At 40.8% G+C, this 22,262-nt stretch overlaps 1 protein-coding gene across 1 annotated transcript in view; it reads right to left on the bottom strand.

Annotated features, from left to right (window-relative positions):
• Positions 1-6,788: 6,788 nt before the first annotated feature.
• Positions 6,789-22,262, bottom strand: part of LOC120052233 (polypeptide N-acetylgalactosaminyltransferase-like 6) — a 256,332-nt gene continuing 240,858 nt past the window's right edge. The window contains exons 8-12 of the mRNA XM_038999056.1: positions 19,991-20,098; positions 19,526-19,747; positions 13,762-13,878; positions 8,444-8,593; positions 6,789-6,962 (exon numbers count right to left, since the gene is read on the bottom strand). Of these exons, the coding sequence (XP_038854984.1) occupies positions 6,789-6,962; positions 8,444-8,593; positions 13,762-13,878; positions 19,526-19,747; positions 19,991-20,098 (771 nt within the window). The remainder of the gene's footprint in view (positions 6,963-8,443; positions 8,594-13,761; positions 13,879-19,525; positions 19,748-19,990; positions 20,099-22,262) is intronic.

Genomic DNA, 22,262 nt, shown 5'->3' on the forward strand with positions numbered 1-22,262 from the left:
AAAATAAGAAGAAACTATACTATGACACAAAGATAAATGATATAAAGAATGATAGTAAAAAGCTTTGGAGCACATTATATGAAACTTTGGGCAAAAAGGCAAACAGCTCCATCATTCATTGAATCAGATGGCTCATTCATCACAAAACCCACTGATATTGCCAACTACTTTAATGATTTTTTCATTGGCAAGATTAGAAAACATAGAAATGACATGCCAGCAACAAACGCTGACACTACACATCCAAGTATAATTTACCAAATTATGAAAGACAAGGATTGTAATTTGTTATTCTGTAAAGTGAGTGTGGAAAAGGTGAAAATAGTATTGTTGTCTATCAACAATGACAAGCCACCGAGGTCTGACAACTTGGATGGAAAATTACTGAGGATAATAGCGGACAATATTGCCACTCCTATTTGCCATATCTTACATTTAAGCCTACTAGAAAGTGTGTGCCCTCAGGCCTGGAGGGAAGCAAAAGTCATTCCGCTACCTAAGAATAGTAAAGCCCCCTTTACTGGCTCAAATAGCCGACCAATCCGCCTGTTACCACCCCTTAGTAAATTTTTTGAAATAATTGTGTTTGACCAGATATAATGCTATTTTACAGTAAACAAATTGATAAACTTTCAGCACGCTTATAGGGAAGGACATTCAACAAGCACAGCACTTACACATATGACGGATGATTGGCTGAGAGAAATTGATGATAAAAAGATTGTGGGAGCTGTTTTGTTAGACGTTAGTGGGGCTTTTGACATTACCAATCATAGTCTGCTGCTGGAAAAACATATGTGTTATGGCTTTACACCCCCTGCGACATAGTGGATAAAGAGTTACCTTTCTAACAGACCACAGAGGGTGTTCTTTAATGGAAGCCTCTCCCACATAACCCGGGTAGAATCCATAATTCCCCAGGGCAATCTTTACTAACGACATGCCACTGGCTTGGAGTAAATCCAGTGTGTCTATGTATGTGAATGACTCAACACTATGCAAGTAAGCTACAGTTAGTTAGTTTCAGAATGGGTGGCACGGAATAATTTAGTCCTAAATATTTCAAAAAGTAAAAGCATTGTATTTGGGACAAATCATTCACTAAACCCTAAACCTCAACTAAATTTTGTAATGAATAATGTGGAAATTGAGCAAGTTGAGGTGACTAAACTGCTTGGAGTACCCTGGATTGTAAACTGTCATGGTCAAAACATGTTGATATATCAGTAGCTAAGATGGTGGGGGGAAGTCTGTCCATAATAAAGTGCTGTTCTGCCTTCTTAACAACACTATCAACAAGGCAGGTCCTACAGGCCCTAGTTTTGTCTCATCTGGACTACTGTTCAGTCGTGTGGTCGGGTGGAACAAAGAGGGACTTAGGAAAATTACAATTGGCTCAGAACAGGGCAGCACGGCTGGCCCTTAAATGTACACGGAGAGCTAACATTAATGATATGCATGTACATCTCTCATGGCTTAAAGTGGAGGAGAGATTGACTTCTTCACCACTTGTTTTTATCAGAAGTGTTGACAAGCTGAATGCAGCTTGGACACCCATGCATACCCCACAAGACATGCCACCAGAGGTCTCTTCACAATCCCCAAGTCCAGAACAGACTATGGGAGATGCACAGTACTACATAGAGCCATGACTATATGGAACTATTCCATACCAGGTAACTGATGCAGATTTAAAAAATAGATAAAAATACACCTTATGGAACAGCGGGGACTGTGAAGAGACACACACACAGGTACAGACTCACAAATACGCACACAAACACTACCACACGCACTCTACACATGTAATATTGTTGTATGGTGGTATTATACCTTGTGCATTGTAGATATGTAGTGGTGTAATAATGTTATATGATGTACTGTTTTATATGTAATGTAAGAACCTTAATGTGTCGGGATCCCAGAAAGAGTAGCAAAGGGATCCCTAATAAATACAAATACCTACTAAGGAAATTAACCCGATAACAGCATTTTCGGCAGTTAAATGCAACAACAAAACATTATTTATAAAAAGCAATCTATTAATATGTTTTTTGAACACTATCATTTGTTTACAAGCATGATAGCTGTACTTGTAGTTTATGCAGCTTGTTTGTCATTAGCCAATCAGTGTTTCTCAACGAGTTCAAAGCACGTGACTGCATCCAACTGGTATTTATGACTTCACAACTGGTAAATTCTCAGCTCCCACTTGGTTACAAAGTCAGCATTAAGCATGGGGAAACACATGTGCCAGCCAAGTATTTGTTTGGGGTGGAGATCACAGAAATGGAGGTGTGGCAGAGGTGTGTGTCTACAGATACACGTATTCTGACTGACTTAATTCCCTCATAATTCCTCCAGTTTTACACGCAAAGAAACCATGAATAAGGTCGAGCGAACCTATCGGTTCCAAGTGTAAAACATATACTTTCTTGTTTCAGATCAAAATAACACCATTCTCCATAAACTGTCATTTGGGCTGGGCCCCACCTGTTTTGAGACCCACATTTTTAGCAACCTCCAAAAATGTAAATGAACCCTTGCTGGGAGATTTGGAGAGACCTGTTCAGTCAGTCACTCGATAATATATTAATACTCTCGCAATCTGTTGATTCTATTCGATTAGATAGATTAAAATTGTATGTTAAACATCGCAGCGTAGTTGAAAGATATATGGAGTGTAAAAATCCCGAAGAGGGTGGCCAGCAGAGATAGGTGGGATGGGCTGAGGGAAATCAAGGGTTGGAATTTAGAACTGGAGATGAGTGGGAGTAAAGTTACTGATTGAGGGGTGGGGACCTATAATATCTTTTTTTAAAGCATATCAACATGACAGGCATTTCCGCCCATTTCCTACAGTGAAGTATAAAATGCTGTGACCTTATGCATAATTGTAATGGCCTTTTAACTAGCAGTGATGAAACTTGGATACGCAGGCCAAATGGAGAGGCTACTGCAGCCTGGTGCATTTGATTGCCTAACGACAGTCGTGCCAAATGAACCTTTGGGAAAGAGGATACCTATTCAGTTGTACAACTGAAATGTGTCTTCCACATTTAACCCAACTCCTCTGAATCAGAGAGGTGCCTGGGAGCTGGCTTAGTCCACATCATCGGCGCCCGGGGATCAGTAGGTTAACTGCCTTGCTCAGGGGCAGAATGACAGATTTTAACACCTCGTCAGCTCAGGGATTCGATCCACCAACCACCCGGTTGGTTGCTGGCCAAATGCTCTAACCGCTAGGCTACCTGCCGGCACTCTCAAAATGTTTTAATTGTATGCCCCGACGACTTTGACTGTTTCTTACCATTTCTATCATGTTAAATATTAGTCACTATCAGCATCGACTGTCAGAAATAACCACACATATTTAACTGCCAATGTATCATTGTTTTGTTTACCTTAATTTGCTTTGTCTGTAAAGGCTGCCACGTCCGTGTGGTTGTTGCTGAGGATCACTAGTAATAGTTGATCATATTTAATGTAAAACAAAATAAATGAACATGTAGGCTGATTAAATCATTATGGAGCGCAGACCAAGCTGTATGTTTGTAACAGTTTGAACCATCATCACAAAATTCCATTCAAGTGCAGGCAATAGGCTAGGGTAAACTATTGTACACTATTCTCCCTATTATTATTATTTCTACACTGATCTTCCAACATGACCTTGGGTTGATGAACTGAATGTGGCAAATTTCAGAATGAATGAAACCACTGAATGAATGAAACCATATTTTTCAATGAACCTTTAGTATTCATGAAAACGTCCCTAAACATACATATTGTGAAACAACAGTTTTGAAATCTATGCATGGGTTCTCAAACTGAGATAAATATCCATATGTTTTGACGGCTATCTTTCATTGATCTCCATTCTGAAAGCATTCTCCATAAGGCTACATTCTAATATTGTGCAGATCAAAATCAAATGAAAAGTACACCGCATTTAAAGGACACCCCCAGAGGAAGTTTCCGCCACTAGTTCGATGTAATTTCCTGTCCTAGAGATAAACATCAACAAATGGGGCACTGACAACTTCGCCACAGATGGAAACCACTGGACTATCTTTGACTTTGCCATCTATTGTCATCTCCAAAGTTTTGACATTGTCCGTAAATTGCGGCTGCGAATCCGCCACATAAATAGTTGAAGAATAAGATGAAGATCCGGAAATATTGAACAGTGTTTTTCTATATTGAACAAAAATATAAACGCAACACGCAACAATTTCAAAGATTTTTCTGAGTTACAGTTCATAGAAGGAAATCCATCAATTGAAATAAATTCATTAGGCCCTAATCTATGGATTTCACATGACTGGGTCGCAGCCATGAGTGGGCCTCGGAGGGCATAGCCCCACCCATTGGGGAGCCAGGCCCAGCCAATCAGAATGAGTTTTTACCCAAAAAAGGGCTTTATTACAGACATAAATACCCCCCCCCCCCAGAAGATCCAGCAGGGCAAGAAGACAGATGTGGAGGTCTTGGGCTGGCATGGTTACAAGTGGTCTGCGGTTGTGAGGCCGGTTGGATGTACTGCCAAATTCTCTAAAACAACGTTGGAGGTGGCTTATGTAGAGAAATTAACATTCAATTCTCTGGCAACAGCTCTGGTGGACATCCCTGCAGTCAGCATGCCAATTGCCTGCTCCCTCAAAACTTGAGACTGTGGCATCTGTGGCATTGTGTTGTGTGGAAAAACGGCACATTTCAGAGTGGCCTTTTCTTGTCCCCCAGCACAAGGTGCACCTGTGTAATGGTCATGCTGTTTAATCAGCTTCTTGATATGTGGTAGAGCAAAGCCAAGTCAGACGGTGCTCATGGTTCTCACAGGGGAAGTGAAATGATAGGCTACATGTAACTATAAATTCCTTGAATAAACATTTTGCGGGTGCCTTTTCATTATCTGGACAGACACTTGTGGTTTCTAGCTAATGTTACACCAATCAAAGCAGTAGAGCGTGTAGTGAAGCAAAACTTTAGTGGACAAAATCATTAATCTTGGGGCGACGGGGGAGTGGGTTTGTAAAACGCTATCATATGACGCAATTATACCATTTATAATATATATATATATTTTAATACAGACCAGGTTTTTTTTTTTTTTTTTTTTTTTTTTTTTTTTTTTTTTTTTAAATCGGTGAAAATGTACATATTATCCAATGGATTATGATAATTTTCTAGTAAGAAAAGGAGGTGCAAAAAACATTTAATTTGCTCCTACTTTAATTTGCTCCATGGCTCAGGCGGCCAAGTGGAACAAAGGCTGTCACCTCAGTGGCGAAGAGGAATAACATTGCAGCTGTTTCTGATTAATAAACAATGCCATGCTGGTGGGTGGTAACATTAAAATAAAACCCAGCACTGAAACGAAACGTAGGCTGAAAATAATCTGTATGTCATATCATAAGAAAAGACTGCATTCACATGGATTTGCACAAAGTGGGCAGTTTGGATTTGTCACTTCTAGCCCAAATATATCATACTTTGACTAAAACGATGACTTATTGAATTAAATCGTTGGGAAACACCAAGGGTAAGCTCTGGCCATCATCTTTCAGCTCGAAAAAGTGGATTTCTGCTGGTGTGGGCGAATAAAGGGATTGATGAAGATGAACTAACAGAACAACTCCCTGATCAAATTGGTAGGCCACCCAGTGGGTGTGTTTTCTGGAATTTTATCAAATGTATACATTGTGCACAAGGGAGCCACACCCGCAAACCTTGTTACGCACGTGCATAGGGTAAGTCTGAATAGCACATACTAAGAAGTGCTTAAATCAAAATGTGTAAAAAAGGCATACATTTCCTAAGACTGAATCGTCCCATTAGTGCACATGTAGACGAGTTTTGAAAACTTCAAAAGTGGGCACACAATCATCACTTTTGAATGAGCACCCACATGCATAATCATAAGTCCATGGGCATCTTCTTGGCTGCTATCGCCATGTAATATCATTGTGAGATGTGTCATCATATAAATGCTCACACACGCCATACAATTGCAATATTTCATGTACTTTTTTCAAATTTTATTCATGTTTACTACATCATTTTCATTGGCTGAACTTCACAACTTCAAATCGTACAATCACGGGGACCAGAAATCTGAAAAACCCATTTAAGTATACACTTAATAAATTATTGTTCTTAAAAAAAAAGACAAAATAAATTAACACAAAATAAATACTAATAAAATAATCATGGAAAATAAATAGCCTTACAAAAATGAGCAAATTATTCATGAGCCTCCGATATAGTACAAATCCACCATGCGATCTGAAGAGAGTGACAGTTGGAAAATTCCTTTTTCAACCTGATACAAACAAATCCAGTCTACTAGACCTGCTGTGTTTGACCTTTAACCCATAGAGGACCTAGAGGACAGTGTTCTGGAGGTTTCTGTGTCCTCGTCCAGCAAGGTGCCCCTGTGTGGCGGCTTAGCTTGGGTCTAGTTTAGTCTGATTAGTTCTCTGAGAATAGGCGACCTTGAACGTCCCATCAGCCCATTGGGCAGAACCAGGCAGAATCCCAGAATCTCTTTCAGCCAGAAAGGAGTCTTTATCCTCCATTTTGGATCTGATCCCATCGGGCAGAGGATCCGCAGACAGAACAGAAACGTAGCCCCAGCCCCCCCACCCCCTTCTCTTCCACTTTGTAGCCCCCACGTTGATGAGCTGGGGGGTCTGGGAGACAGGACCGCTAGCTAACTGGCTGGCCGCTTGCTGCTACAATGCACACGTTTGTTTTGTTTTTTTGTCGTGGGGGTTGGCGCCTGGTTCCTAGGAGCTGGCAGCCGCAGCGCTGTTGAATTTGTCCAGGACGGTGGCGTTGGCTCTCTGGAACAGCCACCGCTGTGTCTCCGACCCAGGGTCGCATTTATTCATGAAAATCCTCTTATCACCGGGACTGCAGTCCATGCAACCGCTGCTCACCAGGTGGTACAGCAATTTATCCTGTATGTGTTGGCCCAGAGAGAGAGAGAGAGAGTGTGCGAGAGAGACAGAGCGCGAAAGAAAAAGCATGAGGTAGAGAAAGAGAGAGAGAGAGAGAGAGAGAGAGAGAGAGAGAGAGAGAGAGAGAGAGAGAGAGAGAGAGAGAGAGAGAGAGAGAGAGAGAGAGGAAAAGAAGGATTGAGATAAATTATTCAAATAAAGTAGAGACAGGTAAGCCTGTCTCTGGCAGACAGGCTGCTGTTTAATCCTGCTCTCTCATCTCCCACTCCCTTCAAACAGATTACAGACGGGGAGCTGAGCATCTGACTGCAACAAGGTATTTCCTCCCTCCATTCTAATCAGAGTTTACTTCATTTCATGGAGTGAGGGGTCTGAATTTGGGAGTTAAACTAGGCTGAGAAATATGAGTTCAACACACAAGAGTTTTTAAACCCAAAGCTTCAACGGACCATTACATTCCTTTTCTGAATGTTTATTCTTTGGGTTCATCCTCCCTCGCATGACAGAAAGGGAAAAGTAACAAATTCAGCTGCAAAAGAAAGAGGAATTGAAGGAAGTACGAATCGTTGAAAACTGACAACACAAAATGAAAATACGTCCCTGGCTTCCAATAATAATAGCCAGTGATGGACTCAAACTGAAAAAGGATTCTGTGGGGAGGGATAAAGTTGTGGTGAAAGATGAGGAGGTGGAGAACGCCTCAGAGGTACTTGGCAGTCATTTTGTTCTCGTATCATGCGTCCGCCTTCCTGATTTTACAATGTTCACACAGCCTCAAGCCCACCTCAGCCCTTTAATAAGCAGCTATTGCATCTGTGTAGCTTGAGTTCAAGACCTGACTGTGTTGTCTTGCCACAGTAATGGAGGTGGCAAACAGATCTGGGACTCACGCTGGCATCTGTGCACCTCAACCTCATTGAGTCATTCTAGGCAGAACCTGAAGAGAGATGGGACTGTAATGACATTCTGATTTTGCGTTGAGTAAACATTCATCTCTCCTCCCTAAACGATGTGGAGGAAATAGGAGTGGTGCCACGATAAAATAAGTCCCCTATTACTTTCCTCTACCTGGAACGCAGCAGTAAAAACACGGTGTACATCTTTTCTGTTTGATGACTTTGATATTGTGTTGTGACTCAATACATCAGGCCTACTTTCCTTTACTACAGTGTTTACGTGGCTACGTATGGACATTTCCCTGGTGTGTAGGACTGCTATCAACGCAATTTAGTTAGATTGCCTTGCTGTGGCTGTGGAATAACCACACAACTTATGAGTTTTAGCTACCGTCCTGTGGCTGTGGTAGTAATCTGAATGATGAGGTGTTTGATGTGGTGTTATAACAGTAAGTTACCAGGCTTTCTGTTGATTATTGATTGATAATTTACATTCCACATGGAATATAAAGCCAAAACAGAAGTAAAGTAAGTACCATACAGATACAATATAATCGTGTTCTATTTAATTCTGTTTAAAGTTACCTTCCTATAGCGCCAGTGCTGGTTGCCCTTCATGCCGTGGCAGTCGTACAGTGTGACAGGGGAACTCTGGGAGATGGAGTCAAAGCAGAACTTCCTGGTGTGGAGAGGATCCCCTGGCCTGATGTCCTCTCTCCAGCCAAATGTAAATATCTGAGTACAAACAAGTACACAGGCACAACATGGTATCCAAGTTCCGTTATGAGATTCACAGTATGACTACCCTAAAGGTCATTTTAGAGGCGGATGAACATGAGGACAAGAATGTGGTGATGATCTGTTCAGATTTAACAGTAAACAGCAGGAACATTAGTTGCATATGAAGCAATCGCCGGCTACAGTACCCTAAACTTGTTTTGTATTAAAGGAAAATGCCGGCCAAAAATGATCTTTTGGTATTTGTTTCATTAGTCCATTGTTGCTATACTACTAATATGTTTTTCATGTCAGCAATCAGGTTTTCAAGATATCTAACTTTCAAAATACATAAATAATGCCAGTATGATGCAAAATTATAATAACTGCATCATACCAGCTGTATTGCTGTATTTTGAAAGTTGTATATCTTGATTGCTGACAGGCAAAAAAACATTTTGGGACTATATCATGGGTGGAATCTTCCTTTTAGCGTAGTTCTGTGTATTTCGTATGTTATGGTTCTTTTGCGAGACTAAGTGTTGTGATGGCTGCTTTGCAGACAGCACATGTTGCAACTAATCTTTAATCAAACGATTGAAATGATCATCTTTAATCAAAGGATTTGCAGGGTACCTTCCCAAAAAGGTATTTCTTGCAAGGGGCAATATGCAGTTCAAACAATAACATTTGCAAGTTATATTCCTTAAGTATCAATGGGTACATATAATTCATTTAAAAGTCACAAAATGGATGTAGCAATTGCAGATTGCTGCTTTAAATGGGGCTCCCTGCCTAAATAAAGGTTAAATAAATAAAACATACTGTTACAGTATGACTCATGGAGGGGCCATTCATTCCTGACTATTACTGACTGACTGACTGAATGATTAACAGGCCGGACTCATGGAAGGGCCATTCCTGACTAATACTGACTGACTGACTGATTAACAGGCCGGACTCATGGAAGGGCCATTCCTGACTATTACTGACTGACTGACTGACTGATTGATTAACAGGCCGGACTCATGGAGGGGCCATTCCTGACTAATACTGACTGACTGACTGACTGATTGATTAACAGGCAGGACTCATGGAAGGGCCATTCCTGACTAATACTGACTGACTGACTGATTAACAGGCCGGACTCATGGAAGGGCCATTCCTGACTAATACTGACTGATTGACTGACTGATTAACAGGCCGGTGATGTGCTATAGTACCACACCCCGCTATACAGTATAATATAGTATAGACGACACTGTACCATACAGTTTAGTATAGACTAAACCCTACTATATAGTACAATATAGTACAGACTACACCCCGCTACACAGTATAATATGGTATAGAATACACCCTACTATACAGTATAATATAGTATAGACTACACCCTACTATACAGTATAATATAGTATAGACTACACCCTACTATACAGTATAATATAGTACAGACTACACCATACTATACAGTATAGATACACCTTACTATACAGTATTATATGGTATAGTCTACTCCCTACTATACAGTATAATATAGTATAGACTACACCCTACTTTACACTATAATATAGTATAGACTACACTGTACAAAACAGTTTAATATAGTATAGACTACACCCTAATATACAGTATAATTGTCAGGGTTGTCGTAAGAACTCGACCAAGGCGCAGTGTACGTAGAGTTCCACATCTTTAATATAAAGTGAAACCTAAGCAAAACATGGTGCACATGCACAAACACAGATGGGAGAAATATCTACTTAAATATGATTCCCAATTAGAGACAACGATTACCAGCTGTCTCTAATTGTGAATAATACAAAACACCAACATAGAAAATATAAACTAGAACAAAACATAGAAATGATAAACTAGAATACACCCTAGTCACGCCCTGACCTACTACACCATAGAGAAACAAGGGCTCTCTATGTTCAGGGCGTGACAATAATATAGTATAGACTACACCCGACTGTACAGTATAATAGGGTATAGACTAAACCTACACCCTACTATACAGTATAATATAGTATAGACCACACCCTACTATACAGTATAATATAGTATAGACAACACCCATATAGTAAAACATAGTATAGACTACACCTACACCCTACTATACAGTATAATATGGTATAGACTACACCTACACCCTACTATACAGTATAATATAGTATAGACTACACCCTACTATACAGTATGATATAGTATAGACTACACCCAACTATACAGTATAATATAGTATAGACTACACCCTACTATGCAGTATAATATAGTATAGACTACACCCTACTATGCAGTATAATATAGTATAGACCACACCCTACTATACAGTATAATGTAGTATAGACTACACCCTACTATACAGTATAATATAGTATAGACTAAACCTACACTCTACTATACAGCATAATATAGTATAGACTACACCCTACTATACAGTATAATATAGTATAGACTACACCCTACTATACAGTATAATATAGTATAGACTAAACCTACACTCTACAGCATAATATAGTATAGACTACACCCTACCATACAGTATAATATAGTATAGACCACACCCTACTATACAGTATAATATAGTATAGACAACACTGTACCATACAGTATAGTATAGACTACACCCTACTATACAGTATAATATAGTATAGACTACACCCTACTATGCAGTATAATATAGTATAGACTACATGCTACTATGCAGTATAATATAGTATAGACTACACCCTACTATACAGTATAATGTAGTATAGACTACACACTACTATACAATATAATATAGTATAGACTAAACCTACACTCTACTATACAGCATAATATAGTATAGACTACACCCTACTATACAGTATAATATAGTATAGACTACACCCACACCCCACTATACAGTATGATTATAATATAGACTACATATAATATAGTATATTATACTGTATAATATATTATACTATATTATACTGTATAATATAGACTACACCCTACTATACAGTATAATGTAGTATAGACTACACCCTACTATACAGTATAATATAGTATAGACTAAACCTACACCCTACTATACAGTATAATATAGTATAGACTACACCATTCTATACAGTATAATATAGTATAGACAACACTGTACCATACAGTATAGTATAGACTACACCCTACTATACAGTATAATATAGTATAGATTACACCCTACTATACAGTATGATATAGTATAGACTACACCCAACTACACAGTATAATATAGTATAGACTACACCCTACTATGCAGTATAATATAGTATAGACTACACCCTACTATACAGTATACTGTAGTATAGACTACACCCTACTATGCAGTATAATATAGTATAGACTACACCCTACTATGCAGTATAATAAAGTATAGACTACACCCTACTATACAGTATACTGTAGTATAGACTACACCCTACTACACAGTATAATATAGTATAGACTACACCCTACTATACAGTATACTGTAGTATAGACTACACCCTACTATACAGTATAATATAGTATAGACTACACCCTACTATACAGTATACTGTAGTATAGACTACACCCTACTATACAGTATAATATAGTATAGACTAAACCTACACTCTACTATACAGTATAATATAGTATAGACTACACCCTACTATACAGTATACTGTAGTATAGACTACACCCTACTATACAGTATAATATAGTATAGACTAAACCTACACCCTACTATACAGTATACTGTAGTATAGACTACACCCTACTATACAGTATAATATAGTATAGACTAAACCTACACCCTACTATACAGTATACTGTAGTATAGACTACACCCTACTATACAGTATAATATAGTATAGACTAAACCTACACTCTACTATACAGTATAATATAGTATAGACTACACCCTACTATACAGTATACTGTAGTATAGACTACACCCTACTATACAGTATAATATAGTATAGACTAAACCTACACTCTACTATACAGTATAATATAGTATAGACTACACCCACACCCTACTATACAGTATGATATAATATAGACTACATATAATATAGTATATTATACTGTATAATATATTATACTGTATAATATAGACTACACCCTACTACACAGTATAATATAGTATAGACACCACCTTACTATACAGTATAATATAGTATAAACTACACCCTACCATACAGTATAATATAGTATAGACTACACTCTACTATACAGTATAATACGGTATAGAATAAACCCTACTAGTATAATATAGACTATACCCTACTATACAGTATAATATAGTATAGACTACACCTACACCCTACTATACAGTATAATATAGACTACACTCTACTATACAGTATAATATAGTCTAGACTACACCTACACCCTTCTATACAGTATATTATAGTGTAGACAACACCCTACTAGTATAATATAGACTACACCCTACTGTACAGTATAATGTAATGACCTGACTAGATCATAAAGGAACAATTGTCCAGACAGAGGATTGAGTTTACGAATTGACGGTTTATTAAACCAACTTTACGAATTGACGGTTTATTAAACCAACTTTACACAGGCTACTGTTTAGCCGTAGCCCACGCCAAATAAATGAAAGATAACCACAAGCCAACCGTGACCTTCTCTTGTGAAGGCCAGACATAAGAGGGAGAACAAAAGCTAAACCTGGTCTTAACTTCCAATGCTCCATCCCCCTGCCCAACCCCCCTCCACGCCACTCTGCCAACCGCCAGGATGCCCGACATCAGAACATTCCAGGCATTCCCGTGATTGGCAGATAGCAGGTTGATTGGCATGTCGGACCCCGCGAACACTGGGTACTGGTCAGTACAACACAACCACCTACTAGCCTAACACATAACACACAGCTGTCTGTGCGGGTCGCTACAATAATATAGATTATACCCTACTATACAGTATAATATAGTATAGAATACACCCTACTATACAGTATAATGTAGTATAGACGAACACCTACATCCTACTATACAGTATATTATAGTGTAGACTACACCCTACTAGTATAATATAATATAGACTACACCCTACTGTACAGTATAATATAGATTATACCCTACTATACAGTATAATATAGTATAGAATACACTCTACTATACAGTATAATGTAGTATAGACGAACAGCTACATCCTACTATACAGTACACGGCTCCGGTTGTACCTACCTGTTCGTGTGCCCAGGTGCGTTCAGCCCCCTCCTTCAGACAGGCGTCCAGTCGCAGCTCGGTCCCTGTGGGGCCGTGCTTGGAGTCTATACACAGACCTGATGCAGCGTTACGAATCTACAAGGACACAAAGAGAGGGAGGGCTCAGTTAAAACCAAACACACACACACTTTGAAGCCTCCCAAAAACAGCGAAAGGGAGGCCTCGGTGAAGACTTGCGTGCGCGTGCGCACACACACACACACACACACACACACACACACACACACACACACACACACTATACATCTATAGATGTAGAGACCACAGGATGAGATACTCCGGCTTCTCTCTAATGCTCAAAGCTCTGATCAATGGACTCCAGTGTAGATTGGAATCCATGGCAACCTTCCAAACACACTGTACACAGCAACTTAGTACAAGCAGCCAACTATCTATACACAGTATGTGGTTTTACGTAACAGCGTATGATCTGACATGGTATCAAAGCTCTCACAGTTTGCTGACAAGATCTACTCTCACCAGTGACTGTAAGAGATAAGCTAATTCGTTCCTGGAGCATCTTCCTCCCTCTAAACCGGAGTTAACAGGCGCCCCCTACTGTGAAAACGTAAAAAGTTTCAGAGTTACTTGGCTCTCAAACACATTTGATTGACTGTGTCATTTGCCTCATTCTCTTTCTAGCATTCAGGTGAGCTTGGCTCATGTCACAGTATGGCTCAATAATGCATGAATCCAGATGCACTGCATCTAAAGTAGCCTGGTCTCTGTCTGTCTCCGTGGCCCTCACTAACACATTCAGAGGAGAGAGAAAGGCGAAGGCAGAGGAGAGGAGAGAGGACAAAGGAGGAGAGAGGGGGAGAGTGAGTTAGAGTGTGTGAGAGATAGATAGAGAGAGAGCGAGAGGAATGGTTGGAGAGAGGAGGTCCTACAGGGTCAGAGTGAGACACTGTATTTGACAGGAAGGAGACCAGGGATGGAATACTCAGAGGTGTTTTGCACAGCGTTGACTCTCTTATAAAAGTTGCTACCCCTGCTCGCCACTAGATGGGGCCAAAGACATTAGCTAGGGCTGTAGCAAATAATGGGGATTATTTGACTGTTAGTGTGGAGAATGTCTGACAACAACGCTATGGTTGGCTCTGAAAATGTTGATTATAAAAATGTATACCAACTCAATGTCAGCTCTCCTCAATGTTGTGCATGTTTTTCTAATAACAGAGTACAGATTACAGCTTTTATTTGGGTCAGGATAACCGGTTTCTTTTGTGGAGTTGAGATTAAAACTTGTGAGCTGTGAAATATGGAGCAACGAAAACTAAAGGAATGGCAGATAAATTCTCTACAAAATGGCGACACATTTCTTGCCTCAGTGCTTTCTGCCTCTTTGGTTGCTCCTGCATCTAAACTACAGAGGCTCTCCCCTTTTCCCATCATGAAGGAGTGAAATATTCAAGACAAGTGATTTCACCTTTCCTCTTGAACAACAACAGAAACATCCATTAGGTACAGGTCAGATGTGACCAATTTTCTACAGGCAGCCCCATCTCTGGAAGGTCACATCGTCACCCACACATAGTTCTACTCTGAGATAAGATTACTTATATTCTCTAGGATGCAGCCAATGAGAAAAGACAGTGAAACACTGTTTCCCTGACATAGACCTATATCAATCGGACACTATTCCAAAAGGATGATACATACCAATAATACAAATCTTTGTTGCAAAGTTCTACAGTATTTTACATGGCAAACAATAATACGAGTTTAGTCCTTTAAATGCTGCAAACAAACTTGGCACTTATGTGCCTATCAGGCACCCGTGGAGCAGCATTATTATGTAATGAAGCAAAAAGTTTAGCAAGAAGTGCAGTTGGAAATGCAAAATAATACCCACCTGCATTGCAATTCAGAAACTTCAAATAATCAAACTCCCTCAGCCTGCCGCCCGCATCGACAAAGTGCATTTAACCACAGGGTCATTAGGAGTAAACTGCTGATCGCTCTGAAAGACCAATAATGGTGTGCGAATTGTACTGCATAATGGGCCTTCACTCTCCACTTTTCCCAAGCCTCATCTGCCTGAAATGGGCCCAGGAGCAAAACACAGTGCTTATCCCTGATGCCATGCCTATCAACATGCCAGCGCTGATCTAGAGACACAGTTAGAGCCGAATCAAAAGGCCTGATGATTGCATCACTTGAAGTGATTTAGACCTATTGAAGGAGCCGTGGTGTGGAGTTGTGGGGAGGGAGGAAGATTGGATGGTGGGGAGGGGGTCAGACAGACAGCCCCCTATTTACCCAGTCTGCACAGCTCCAAGGCTGAGGTGTCGAGAAGGCTGACCCCCTGATCGTCATCTTCCAGAGATGTAGAGGAAGTTTAATCTGAGCTCTCTCTCCTCTATGTCTGTCTCACAATCTCACTCTCTCTTTGTCCCTCTGATCTTATCCCTTTCTCTCTCTCTCTTTCTCTCTCTCTCCCCCCTCTCTCTTCTCTCTCCCTCTCCTCCCTTGCAATCTGGGCTTGAATACCCAATGAGAGATCTTTATAGTTCCATAGATCAGGTGGGGTGACAGCGGGGGGACAGGTGGGATGACAGGCAGGGTGAGAGCCAGAGAAGAGATGGCACATGAAGCTGTCAGCCTGACGATAAAATTACTATCATCCTCACCCGGGGGAGGAAAGAGGAGATATTTACCTACTGTGCAAACATTTCCTCATCAAGAGGTACACCGCTTCACTTCTTATTTACTATCCATTTTCACCTCTGGCTAATACGGAAGGGGTGGTTAATCAGCGGGGACGGTAATAAGCTGGGACTTGTGTTGTGTGTGTGTGTGCTTGTACAATTTGTGCTAATGGCCTTGTAGACGTGAACAGAGGAGAGTGGGAAAGGTGGGTCACTGCGGAGACGGACTTCCATTCTACCTATTATCATTAGTACCCTGACCCAGGGGCCAGGACGTCAGAAAAATATAGAAAGTGAGATTTTCTAAAAGAAGGCAGAGCAAGGAATCCAATTATATGTAATGCAAATGAATTTCATTTTTCATATTAACGTACAATGTGTTCGCCGTGAGGTTTCTGAAATGTTTCAGTGGCTTGAGAGGAGGATGTGGTTTCCTTCCGGCACATAGGGTGAATTTATTAGTGAATGATGTATCCCAGGTCCATCTAACCATCTATCAGTGATGATTAAAACTACTCCTGCACCCAACCTCCCTATGGAAAAAAAAACTGGTTGGGAAACAATCTCCATGAATACCTGATTCTTAGCCTGGAATCCCCACTATTTACAGTTGAAGTCGGAAGTTTACATACACTTAGGTTGGAGTCATTAAATCTGGTTTTTCAACCACTCCACAAATTTCTTGTTAACAAACTATAGCTTTGGCAAGTCAGTTAGGACATCTACTTTGTGCATGACACAAGTCATTTTTCCAACAATTGTTTCCAGACAGATTATTTCACTTATAATTCACTGTATCAGAATTCCAGTGGGTCAGAAGTTTACATACACTAAGTTGACTGTGCCTTTAAACAGCTTGGAAAATTCCAGAAAATGCTTCTGATAGGCTAATTGACATCATTTGAGTCAATTGGAGGTGTACCTGTGGATGTATTTCAAGGCCTACCTTCAAACTCAGTGCCTCTTTGCTTGACATCATACCGCTCAGGAAGGAGAAGCGTTCTGTCTCCTAGAGATGAACGTACTTTGGTGCGAAAAGTGCAAATCAATCCCAGAGCAACAGCAAAGGACCCTGTGAAGATGCTGGAGGAAACAGGTACAAAAGTATCTATGTCCACAACAATAAAACGAGTCCTATATCGATATAACCTGAAAGGCCGCTCAGCAAGGAAGAAGCCACTGCTCCAAAACTGCCATAAATAAGCGAGACTACAGTTTGCAACTGCACATGGGGACAAAGATTGTACTTTTTGGAGAAATGTCCCCTGGTCTGATGAAACAAAAATAGAACTGTTTGGCCATTATGACCATCGTTATGTTTGTAGGAAAACGGGGGAGGCTTGCAAACCGAAGAACATCATCCCAACCGTGAAGCACAGGGGTGGCAGCATCATGCTGTGGGGGTGCTTTGCTGCAGGAGGGACTGGTGCACTTCACAAAATAGATGGCATCATGAGGATGGAAAATTATGTGGATATATTGAAGCAACATCTCAAGACATCAGTCAGGAAGTTAAAGCTTGGTCGCAAATGGGTCTTCCAAATGGACAATGACCCCAAGCATACTTCCAAAGTTGTGGCAAAATGGCTTAATGACAACAAAGTCAAGGTATTGGAGTGGCCATCACAAAGCCCTGACCTCAATCCCATAGACAAATTGTGGGCAAAACTGAAAAAGCGTGTGCGAGCAAGGAGGCCTACAAATCTGACTCAGTTACACCAGCTCTGTCAGAAGAAATCTGCCAAAATTCACCCAGCTTATTGTGGGAAGCTTGTGGAAGGCTACCCGAAACGTTTGACCCAAGTTAAACAATTTAAAGGCAATGCTACCAAATACGAAATTAGTGTATGTAAACTTCTGACCCACTGGGAATGTGATGAAAGAAATAAAAGCTGAAATAAATAATACTATAATTCTGACATTTCACATTCTTAAAATAAAGTGGTGATCCTAAATGACCTAAAACAGGGAATTTTTACTGAGATTAAATGTCAAGAATTGTGAAAAAATTAGAGTTTAAATGTATTTGGCTAACGTGTATGTAAACTTCCGACTTCAACTGTAAATGGTGAACGGAGCATACGAGTGTGGATTCCAGGCAACCTGATTCCAGCTCCTGCATTTATGGGTATGATTGCCTGAGGCTAGATCCCATCCTCACAGAGCGCAGATAGAGTGAGATTGTGTGTGTGTGCCAGAGAACAGACAGAGTGAGATAGTAATAAAATGCCAAGGCCATCTCCAGCCCCATCCCTTCACAGGTAACACAGAGAGGCATTATATATATCTCAGAATACGATGCAGCAAACTGCATGTCATGTTTATGGACAATGTAAAGTAAAATCTGCTACTTATGGTTTCTGGGAGTAGTGAAGCAGAAAGTCCAGCTGTGTCCGTTTTGTGACACTGTCTACTCTAAAACATTTCATTAGCAGGCTGCTGGCTGCCTGTCCCATATGAGAAACGCATTACGTTTCAGCGAGCACCAGACATTCATAAATCAATGAACGTGGAAGAGTCCCAAACGGCCCCCTATTCCCTATATAGTGCACTATTTTGCGCCATGGTCAAAAGCCATGCACTATAAAGGGAATAGGGTGCCATTTGGGATACAGGGCTGGTAGAATAATAGCCTTCCGTGACACACCTGTGGAGGCATTCAGGGACTGTCTCTTAGCTGATGTATTGGTGTCTGGAAATAGATTCATTCATTACAATACCAGCTAAAAATACGCAAGAAACCAAATCAGCCTGTGGATACTGCTCAGACTTAGCTGTTATTGGTGGCATGTAAGACAGTGGGTTTATGTAGACCTAAGTATTGTGAGAAGTCCTATTATTTGTATCAATGCCTCAGTAAGTGACCTCGAAAACATGACCTGATGTTTAATTTTGGATTCTAAGGTAATCACATATGGTTTTATATGCCTTTGAATGCTTTTCTGTTCGTGTGTGTGTGTACCGGCTCTTGCGAGTGTGTTCATTCGTTCTGTAGGTGCGTTAGCTCTGTCTGTGTGCGTACGTGCTCTTGTCTGTGTGTGGTGGTTCTGTGTGTATTCCTAACTTCCTACCTCTCCCCAGGCGGCAGGCAGCGGCTCCACAGCGGGGTAGTACTTGGCCAGGTCCCAGGCCACAGCGTTCATGTACCACTTGAAGTCTTTACACTTGAGGTGTCTCCTCAGCTCCTTCTGGGCCGTCAGGTCCCCGGTGGACAGGTGGCGGTACTCTGGACGACGCTGGTAGATGAACTCTGTGTACTCATCCATCCATGTCTCAGCCACCCTCTTCAGGTTCTGAGATAAGGGAGAGAGACAGGGAAGGAGAGATGGGGTAAGGAGATGGACTGTCTGTGTGTTTAGCTTATCACAGCACAGGTCACAGTGTGCTGAGTTAGTCAGACCTCATCTTAAATCAGATAGATGGCTGGACCTACATCCTCAGCTTGACTATCAGCCATGTGCAACCAGTCAAAATGGCTGCATGTTAGCCATAACCAGTTGATGGAAGCAGTGTACTGACTGGTCAGTCTAACTTACTCTGGCTAGGCTTGTTCCAGACGGCACTTTGTAGGGGACGTATTTCCTGTAGATATGTCCTACTCGGGAGCATGGTACGTCGTACATACTGCCCCCACACATCCATACCTGAATGGAGATGGAACACAAATAATACCTCAGTACATTACTTCAAAAGCTTTCTGTCAGCCTGCTAGCTATGTGTTCTAAGCAAGGCCGCAAAACCTTTGTAACTCAACCGACCGTGTGTTGTAAATAGGGTTGCAAAATTTCGGGAACACTTAATACATTTTCTGGTTTTCCAGAATACCTGGTTGGATGATTCTGGATTTCCTGCTTATTCCCTCCTGATTCTGGGATTTCGGGAGAAATCAGAAAATGTATTGAATGTTCCCGGAATGTTGCAACCCTAGTTGTAAGCACTGAAGTAAAGAAAGAAAAGAAAAAAGCACATCTTGTTTTTCCTATTGTTCCAGAAAGGAATCACAGGTATCTTTCAATTTCAAAGCCCTGAGTTATTGTGGACTGAGTTCAGAGTGAGGATATTGTTGTTGAAATGGTTGTGTAGATGGGTTTGTGTTCTGTTTGTTGCAAGACCCTAACAGACAACCTATTGTCCCTCTGTCCACACTTGAAGTGGATTCCCACTTTGTCTGCTTGGCAGGGCCACATTATAAGCCTCTTTGAGCGGAGGGACTGAAAGGAATCCTATTTCCAGAGCACTCCGCTCGATACCCCTCTTTCCTGCATCAAAGGAAGAGCTAGAAAGAAGAGGAAGGAAGAGGGCAGGTGTCAGTAGTGCTACTCTGAACCCCTTCAGTCTGCTATCCTCTCCCTTACTGTCTCCCTCGCTCTCTCTTCCTCCCTATGCCTCTCTTTATCTCTTCATGTCCCTCCATTCTTTCTCATTCCTCTCCCCTCTTTCAAACTTGGCAGCTTGATTAGAATTAGAGTGGTCATGCTGACTAATTGGAAAGGACCCTGGGACATTTCACCTCTCCTCCGCTTCTCCTCCTCTCTCCCGCTGTGTGTGTGAGCGCTCCACCTCTCTCCCTGCTCTGCCATATCAAAACGAGGCAGGGTGCTTTCCTGTGGAGCCTCAGGTTAATGGTCAAGCTGGCTTTACAGGCTTCATTGACATGTGGAGAGATTCCTCCAGTCTTCAGAAAATGGCCTCTTCAGAGGACAAGTGTAGATGTTCATTAATCTCTCATATCAGCAGAAATATGAGGGGTTTATGAATGACTCCCATGCGTTTACGAGTAACAATTTGCTTTAGCGTACAACTCACAGGACGAGGTAAAATTCCTGGAGATGTTTTGATGATATCTGTTCAATGTGAGATACTACCAGTGTCAATAGAGTGTCAGTCTAACAGCTGTCACATGTAGGCTAACTGTCAGACATCCATACTCCGTGACAGTAGAGGAGAGTGGGGTAAGTTGAGCCAAAGGGGTCAGTTGAGCCACCCTTGTTTCTAGGAAACCATACACAATGTATAATTTGACCAAATATTTAGGAAGAGGTCATCATTTCATGGAGTCTATGAAGGAAAAAAACACATGGAAAAAGTGGTAAGCAAGTTAGGTCAAAAAAGTCATTTATTGTGTTAGAGGTTTCATGATGCTTCTAAACCAAAGTAGATCATCTTAAGAGTGTTCTATACATCAGTTGGGGTCTCTATAAGCTTCAATGTGAGGTCCTAAACCTAGAATGAAAGTGCATCCTTGTAGCTGTGTGGGCTAATAAAGTCAAAATGTTTGTCTTGGGGTAAGTTGAGCCAATGGCAAGTTGAGCAAATGGAAGTGTTTTCTTCCCAAGTGTAATGCAAGGCATTATTGGTGGGATATGAGGTTACAACAGGGCCTGGCCTATGTTCATTTTAAAAAGTACAAAGTGTTTGTTTGGTGTTAAGCCTGTGTTAAAAGATTCTTCAAAATATTAAAAGACAAAAAAGCGATTGTGATTATGATGAATTGTGTTTGGGAAATGAAGATGGTTTAAAAAATGTAGTGCTAATATTTCAATCAATACAGACATTTGTAGCTATGTTTTTCATAGCTATGTTTTTCAAAACTGTAATGTTTACATGAATTCGGATTATTTCCAGGGATATACAACATCCTGAAATATATGTAGATATCTTTGCTAGAAATAATACTATATTTCATTAACAGTGATGCTGAATGTAAAAAATACCCTGACTACAGCGCTCACGTCGCGTGCGCTCGCGTTGCAAAATACATTTAGGAATCTATGTTATTCAATTATTGCACCCACACTGCTCGCGCGT

Source organism: Salvelinus namaycush, chromosome 8, assembly GCF_016432855.1.
Source record: "Salvelinus namaycush isolate Seneca chromosome 8, SaNama_1.0, whole genome shotgun sequence".
Taxonomy (NCBI): domain Eukaryota; kingdom Metazoa; phylum Chordata; class Actinopteri; order Salmoniformes; family Salmonidae; genus Salvelinus; species Salvelinus namaycush.